General features: G+C 42.4%; 1 protein-coding gene across 1 annotated transcript in view; it reads left to right on the forward strand.

The window, feature by feature from the left end:
• The first annotated feature begins 3,004 nt into the window (after positions 1-3,004).
• IFFO2 (intermediate filament family orphan 2) overlaps positions 3,005-8,298 on the forward strand; it is an 11,650-nt gene continuing 6,356 nt past the window's right edge. Inside the window, exons 1-4 of the mRNA XM_009325252.1 lie at positions 3,005-3,058; positions 3,356-3,451; positions 5,678-5,818; positions 7,568-7,710. Coding sequence (XP_009323527.1) covers positions 3,023-3,058; positions 3,356-3,451; positions 5,678-5,818; positions 7,568-7,710 — 416 coding nt within the window. The 5' untranslated portion in view covers positions 3,005-3,022. The remainder of the gene's footprint in view (positions 3,059-3,355; positions 3,452-5,677; positions 5,819-7,567; positions 7,711-8,298) is intronic.

The raw sequence follows: 8,298 nt of genomic DNA on the forward strand, positions 1-8,298 counted from the left end.
TTCCTGCTGCTGCTTCTCCTGTGGTTATCCAGCAAAGGAGTTACCTGTCTGCTCCGCTCATGCTGCGGAGGTGATTAATCAGGTGGTGCTTCCCTCTTCCTTGAGATGAAGGGAGCACCAAGCTTTGGTCCCTTTCATCGACATTTTAGGCTGCACTCGCAAGTGGCGTCACGGGTTCTGTTTACTAAGAAGCAGAGGGCATCCGCAGCCTGCTGGGATTAAGGCTTGCAGAAGACTAACTCTTAGGCTTTTAGACAGTAACTGAAGAGAAAGATATTGATTACTGGGAGAATAATTTACAGCATGTTGAATATTAAAGACGTCAGAGCTGTAGTTAGTATCTTCAGTGGCATGCTGACTCCTTACCACTGCATTTGTTGGAGTGTGTAGTAGCAGAGCTGCCAAGGTTCCTTTTAAAGTCTTGGGTGTTACAGCAAACACAGGATGATCATATGAATGAGCAATCTTTCAATTGTCTCACTTCCAAGGAAGTTTAAATGGAGAATTAATCCTCTGCTCCATTGTCATCCTCTGCCTTCACATCCGTCTCCTTCCTCTTTGCTACAAACAGTCTAAGGTTTAAGTGTGAGGAGAAAGTAAGATTGGCATTTTTAGCTGTTAAATGAGGTTAATCAGCTTGGTAGTGGGTGGGAGAAATGTGCTCTGAGGTTAAGAATGTGATATTAATGGTTAGCAGGACCCTTATTATCAGTCCAGTGTAAATTCCCTTCTGTTAGGCATGAACTTTTTGGTTAAAAATTACCTGATTGTTTTATTGTTCCTGTAATTAAGAGAAGCACAGAAATTGTGGGGAGGGTGTGTATGTGTGTAAAAAGAAGGCATCCTTTTCCTCTTCTCTTGAAGACACCGTCTTGAGTTTGACGGAAGGGAATTAGGGCTGTAAATCGCTGTTCTGCAAAATGCACTTTAACTGGCACAAAGAAATGGAACTACTGGAATTTCTGCAGGATGAGGAAGGTTAGTCTGAGCAGACTTTGAGATGCGTAATTTTGGCAGCTGCCCAGAATGGCTGAACTACTGGGGAGGAATGCTAATCCTTTTTGCTAGCTTTTGGCATAGTCAGTAAAAATATGCAGATACGTCTTCCAAAAATACATCCCTTTTTTTGCAGAATGCACAGTGCACTGTAGGGATGCAAATAATACAACAGGATAACCGGAATGCAGCCAGTATTCCTCACTTCAACAGTTAAAACCTTGAGAAGCAGCATATCAGTTTTTGCAATGTCTGCTTGACTTCATCCATAAATGACAGCCTGCTGGCAGAAAGACCGGGAGGAATGATTAAAGCCATGCAACACTCCTTCTGTAACAGAAGGAGACCATCTTACAGATTGCGAATATAATTGACTGCTTTAATTAATTTCACCTTCCTGACTTTAAAATCTGAAAAACGAAGTTACTATTTTTATAGAAATGTACGTGTAATTAGTAGTCGAAAACAAATAGGATATGGAAATACGAGCTAAAACATTTGATGACAAATGCAAATTTCAGCCTAAATATTTTACTCTGCTTGGCAGTAAATTGTTGCTGGTAAAAAAGATGCACAACAAATCTTCCGGCATAAATCAAACTTCAGCTGTACAATGGAGAATTCGCACGCTGTTACGTTGGGTATTCCTGCACCACAATAGCAGGAAAGAGCGGCTGTAGCCAGCGTGTCATCTTGGCACTGCGCTCGTGGGAGCTGCGGCTGCTGCATTAAGATGTAACCCGTTCAGGTGCCTCTGATCGCGCCTGAAGACAGCAAACTGCAATACCACTGTGCCTGCCTGCGTCCTTCCCTGCTGAAATGGTCCGCCCTGCCTTCCATTTCAGATGGGATTAAATTTGCACTTTGAATGCAGAGGTGCATCGAGTAGCATAGTGATTATGTATGCATCAAATCAGCTGCCTCAGTGGCAATATCCCGCAATCTAGCCACCACCAGCTTTCTTTGTGGATTTGAAAATAGGATGAAACGATGTGTTTTGGCAGATTTAACCATGCATTTTCAAGAATGCTTTGATGTAATAGCTGTCTGGGCCTGTGGTTTGCCACTTTCAGTTAAACTATAAAAAGTGTTGAAGTGGCAAGAGAAATTATCATGATGGTACTCAGAGATTATGTTCACAGGGTTGCTTTTAATCATGTGGTATCCAAAGTTTCTTTTCCAGGGGTGTAATTCCTGTTGTTATAGACTGGACAAGTCTTGTGTGGCACTGCTACCTATTCGAAAAGAGTGGCACACGTTTTACTCTCTCCCTCCCCCCCCTCCCCCAACCTCAAACCATATCCATGCGTATGAAAGCGTATCGTCACGTTTTCAGGAATCTTAGCTTTCAAGTGAGTATTGTCAAATACTGGTTTTTGCTCTTTAAATGGTTTCAGTGCTTAAAAAGAGGAACTGCCGGATATTTTTACACTTAATCCAATAATGAACTCAAACATAATGATGCTTGTAGTATGAGGTTTAATTATACAGTTTGTAACTGTAATTCCTGTTCTTCTACGCTTAGAGTACTGTAGCAGCAGTCAGTGTACTCATTCAAGGATGCTCGTCTGAGTACTCTGCTTGCAGCTGTAGTGCTGGGAAATGACTGAGGCATGTACATTAGTGAGGATTTTGATGTAGAAGGCACATAAACGTATGAATTGATTGGACCGAACAGATAAATAGTAAGACTCCTGATTCTGATAACTTACCTTCAACTGATTTTTTTTTTCCACTGAAGATTTCCCACCTTATTTGCAACCAAATGTTGCATAGGAGAGCAGGAAGAGTAGTGATCCCAATGAAAGTGGATTTAGCTTTTATTCTCTTACAGACTTAATGTTACTGGTTTGAGGGTGTACAAGTGAGGGGGACCATCTGCTTTACATTTCAAATAACTGTCATCATCCTACAGCTGTCAGAAGCCTTGTGATTTTGGGGTTAGAAAAAAAATAAATTTTCTCCATAGTTAACACTTCGCCTGCAAATCTTGTCTTTCAGATGGGAAGAGGAACTGACAAGAAGAATGAGTCTGGAATCTATGGTAGAAACCTTGCGAGAGGTAAGTTTTTGAACAGTGCGTATTGAAAGGTGTAGGTTTTCTCTGCACCTGTTATTATGCTAGTCATTATTTGAATTTGTTTCATTAAAAAACTGTCTCGTAGCTAGAGCAGCTGACTGCATTGCTGTATGCTAGAGAATAGTGTTAATGTTTGGAAGCTGAAGCAGGAAGGTGCTGAAGTTTCTGACAAAGCGAAATGTGGGGGTGGTGACATGCCTTATCAGCCCTGCTCAGGTTAAGTGAGGAAGCATATGTTGGCCTATTACCTCTTAGTTCTTTGTGTGCTTTCTCTTGCAGGAGGCGCAGGAAGCGGAAGCTCTCCAAGAGGAGTTAAACGAAAAGATTGAGAGACTGAAAGCAGAACTTGTGGTCTTTAAGGGTCTGATGAGTGATGTAAGTACACCGGAGAGCAGAGTGGCCAACTCCCACTGCCTTTGTGAAATGTGTGTGTCATGCAAACGGCTTCATTCATAAAAAGGTTATGGTCTTAGTGAGTGCTGCTTTGTAGTTAGCATTATGGCTGCCTTTATGATCTAATGCATCAGACAGATCACCCTTCCCCCTGCTTCCTGTCTGGTCTGTGTAGAGATGCATTAACTTGCTGCTTAGCCCATAACCTGGACTCCTCCCTCCCTTCCCCCTTCTCTACAGCTGGCAGTGCCAGTGTTCAGACCTGCAGCTGTGGAAAAAAATGTTGGAGAACTCGCAGGTTAGGGTAAAGGGTTCATCACTGTGCAGCACCATGTACTGCTAACAAGGGGGGCTTTGCTCCGAGTCACGCAAGAAAGTAATGTTCAAAAAGGAACACGCTGTATGTGTTTCCCAACTCCCTTTATGAAAGCTCTGAAGAGATTAACCCAGTGTCATGGGTTCAGGTGTCTGGCTTTGTTTCCAGTGCTGCTTCAACCTAAATTAAAAAAAAAAGAACCAAACAAGCAACTTGTTTTCTCAGGAATTTCCTCATGTCTCGTTTGATACTGACTATCCTGACTGGATAATTTTCTTACATTTAGGCATACTGAGAGCATGTACTCATGCAGATATCTAGAAAGATAAGCCAGGTGAACATTAAGTAAGGTGCCTTTCTCTGTAAGACCGAAGTAGTGCTGATGCCAATTGTCTAATGAATATGTCCTATTATGCTTATTTATTCTGTAATTTTGTGTAGAATTGCTTCCTTCTGTCTTTATATAAGCTTGCAGAACCCGCTCCCTGGTGTCAAATACATTCTCTCAGGGCCACTAGATCTGTTCACGTGAAATTTGGCAATTAGCTGTCTCTTCTTTTGGTGTCTAATCGAGAATAGGCATGCTTGGTTAGAGGCAGTGTGAAAGGGAGAAACTTGTTAGGGCTGCGTCACTGTGAGGACTTCGCTGAGGAAGAAATGTTGCTCAGTGTGTACAAAAAGGGCATCGGTGAATGCAAACATCCTCCTCGACTTGAGAGGAAGCGTGCTTTGGGCTTTGCAAACTCTGTAAGGTAGAAGAGAGCCAAAGGAAAGCAGTGAGAATGCTTGTTTTGGATCCCACTGTGTAAATATTTAGAGCAGAGAAATGCAAAATGTTGGCATGGGACTCTTGCCTTCCTGCAAGAGAATCACTGGTACCCATGCAGTTGATAAGATTGTGTTCAGAGTGTGTCAGTGTTCAGAGGTTTCTTCTTCTCAGTGTGTTTGGAAAACAAAGATCTCTTAACTTGTCCAAAGGTGGTTGACAGGGGCTGGAGAAGAACTCTCTCTAATAATTTAAAAAAAAAAAAAAAGACACCCCCCCCCAAAAAACCCAAAGCTTTCTTCTTGGAAAGGGCATTTGGTATTTAAGAAAAAGCTCTGCAAAGGGTTTTTCGGCTTTTCTGGTCAAAGTGGAAGCGTTGCCTAGCTGTTGAAGTGGTACTTTCCAACAGAGTAAGTCTCGTCTAGGCTGGAAAATATGCTTTTTGTGGAACAATGTTTCTTCATAAGGAGCCAGCTGTACTGTCTGAGTGAGAGTATCTCTTAAGTTTTATGTTTATAATTACTGCCCAGAGTGAAGCAAGACAAAATATTTTTTCATGTAGAATTTTTGCTAGGCTGGAAGCCAGGTCAATGCCAATGAGGAGTATTTTCTGTGTTACAAGCTTTCATGGATCTCTTTAGATCCAGTCTCAATTTTATGTTTTCATGGCATGTATGAAGTTGCTGAGTAGCCTGGATTCTGTTTTAAAAGCAACTTCTCCTTGCAGGCACAGTTTTTCTGTCTGAAAGCGGGGAAAGTGTTGCGTATTCACCAGGTTTTAGATTTCATTCTTTTCTGCACGTGCTCAACAGGGTTTTTCTCCTCCATTTTTAAAGCTTTATTGTCCCATAAAAGTTTACTGTTGCCACATCTAGCAGTTGTTTTGGGGTGGGTATAGGTTTTTCGGTGGCAAATCACTGAGTTGAAACTTTATTAGAATCGGATATGAATGTTAATTGTTAGCTGTCTAGTCTATTTAGATTGTGCGTGTACTGCCTTTCCCGGAGAACAAGATGTAATATTGTTTAAGAATGGTATGCCCTGGGGTTAGAGAGATACTGTGGGGTATCTCTTCTTTCCTGAACTGTATAATAATAGAAGATAATCACTACTGTCCTTCCTGCAGCCCATGACAGACCTGGACACAAAGATTCAAGAAAAGGCCATGAAGGTGGACATGGACATCTGTCGGCGAATCGATATCACAGCCAAGCTGTGTGATGTAGCGCAGCAGCGCAACTCTGAAGACGTTTCCAAGATATTCCAGGTGATTAGGCCATGAATTTTCCATAGGGTAGGACAAGAAGCGAGGGGACGAGAGGGAGCAGTGTTGAGGAGTGTGGTCCAGGTCATTTGCCTTTTCTTGAAATTTCTCTATGTAGACGTATTTTCTTCTTTCTCAGTCTTGAAGTGTAGCTCTCTTCTGCAGAAGCTGCTGTAGTACTAAGAGCGCAAAATTTAGAGTTTAAAAAAAGAAGTCTCGGGATGACCTTTAAGACATGCTGTTAGTCTGATGCTAGTCTACAATGAATGCAGGGGAAAAAAAGCATTACAGGGGCTAGGTTTGTATAAATGGCTTCCTCACATTTGTTCCCTTCACAAGTGAGAGGTTTTAAGCTTGTGGAACTGTCATCTGAATGTTCTTATTTCTGGCCCAAGCTCCGTGGCCAGAAATAACGCTTCTGTGGTGGTGAGCTATGACTGCTTTGTGAGACTAGAAACTCCAGTTGCTTTCCTTGAGCTATTGTGGCTCCTTGGTGCTAGTAGGAAAGTCATTTAATTTGCTCCAAAAGCAAGCAGTTACAGCTCTGTGTGGAGCAAACCTGTAGCTCCCAATGCAGTTGGTCTGTCGTAACTGCAATTTCAATTGTGATTGACCCAGCTTCCTTCTACTTTGATCTAAATGTGTCTTGTTCAGTCTTTCAATAAGTCTGATGCTTTTCTCTGTATAGTGATGCCATATAGTGTGCTGAATGCTGTACAAAAACACTGTAAATAATCCTCGTGGTCTCTACTGGTTGTGCTTTCTGGCTGTAGTGAAGTTGCCTAAATGTTTGATGGTTTTTTCCTTTTGTATCCCAAAAGATTCAAATCTCCTTATTGGAGACAATTATTCTTCTAGCATGTTGAGCCATTGCATCGTGCTAGTGGTTCCTTCTTGTCGTTGAGTAGAATTGTTATGTCTTTCTCCTCAAAAGTAACTGCAAAGCGCACTTTTGGTCAAGCATGCAGTGGTTAAAATGATCAGCACGGAGAACAATACCAATAAGGGATGGCTTGTATGCCAAGTAGAGGAAAAACTACAGTAGGTTGGGAGTGGACTGTGTGTTTGTGACTCTGTGGCACCATCTGTGAATATCTTTTATGTTCACAGTCCTCAGATGAAGTGATCCTCTGTGCCCTTTGCAGGGGTATCCCTTGAGTTCTCTGCACGTCTATGAACTTCATTTCTTTGAGGTCGTCCAGGCGTTTTCATGGTTCAGTTAACCCTTCTTCTGTCAACCTGAAGACTAGCAGCCTGCCTCTGCTGATGGGCTGGGAATGACCCTGAAATAAAGGCTATCTAGAAAGGCTTCCCGTCTACTCTTTCATGGTGGTTCAATGCTGGGAGCAACAGCCTGTGGTGGTGGCAGGAGAGGGAGAGTTCTGTCATTGCTCTCAAGCCTGCTGCCTGGGCACTCCTGCCAGCTTATGCTTTTACCCTGTATCATTCTAACCTCTGCATGTTCTCTGGTAGATCATAGACTGGTGTCAGTGAACAGATGAACATCTGTAGAGCGCTGGCAGCCTGCAGCTTGCTTTGCTCTTCGCCGTTCTGAACTGCTTCCTTGTGCTCTGTGTTCACCACTCATTAACAGATGCAATTCCTGTCTTGAATACCAGCAATCCCCAAATTGCCTGGGAACTGATGAAGTTATATTCGCTCAAACCTAATGCCTCTCCTTCTTTATTTCTGCCCCTCATGGCGCAGCACCTCAGTTGAACCTTCTAGTTACTGCTCTTCTCTCCAATTAAGGTGGCTTCCAAGAAGAAAGAACGCAAGCTCACGTCTGACGATGACCTCTCTGAACAGGATGGAGACAATGGCAGGTTCTCTGACGATGAGGTCAGCTGTTCTTTGAACATCACGGATGAAATGAAGCGTATGTTTAATCAGCTGTGAGTATTGTGGGCAACGTGGGGAAAACTTACTCTGAAATGCAGGCTTAGTCCCAGGACACCTGAGCTGCCGGCATGGTGTGGTTTTCTGGAAATTCAAATAAAATTAACTGATTTTTTTGTTCCTCCCATAAGTAGAGGGAACTATAGAGAATATAAAAAATACAAACGTCTAGTTTTACTACTATATGCTGTTATAACGGTAGCAAAAGAAGAAACATGCCACAAAAACCAAAAGTACGAAACTTGAGTCTGTTCTGTATGTTTGGCTGAATATTGGATTTCTAGAGTTTTGGAAAGAACCTTGCTGCTGCTTGGGCTGGATAGAATTTGGCAACGTCACTGAAAGCTCAGTTCGAAATGGATACAAACTTCTCTAGTATTTTGCATGATTTTTCAGTTGAGCTATAGGCAAATGGTAGTGGTGGGTGGATCTGGCCGGAAGATCAGTTCTAGCAGTGGACAATAGTTTATAGATTCCAAGAATGACGGTGTTGTAAGACTTGCTGCAAAGTCTGGTCTCCCAAACTGGAAGAATTGCAATTTATTTTGCCTAAAGCTTTACCCCAAATTGGAGTATTAGGAAGC

This window comes from Pygoscelis adeliae, unplaced genomic scaffold (genome assembly GCF_000699105.1).
Source record: "Pygoscelis adeliae isolate BGI_AS28 unplaced genomic scaffold, ASM69910v1 Scaffold36, whole genome shotgun sequence".
NCBI classification, from domain to species: domain Eukaryota; kingdom Metazoa; phylum Chordata; class Aves; order Sphenisciformes; family Spheniscidae; genus Pygoscelis; species Pygoscelis adeliae.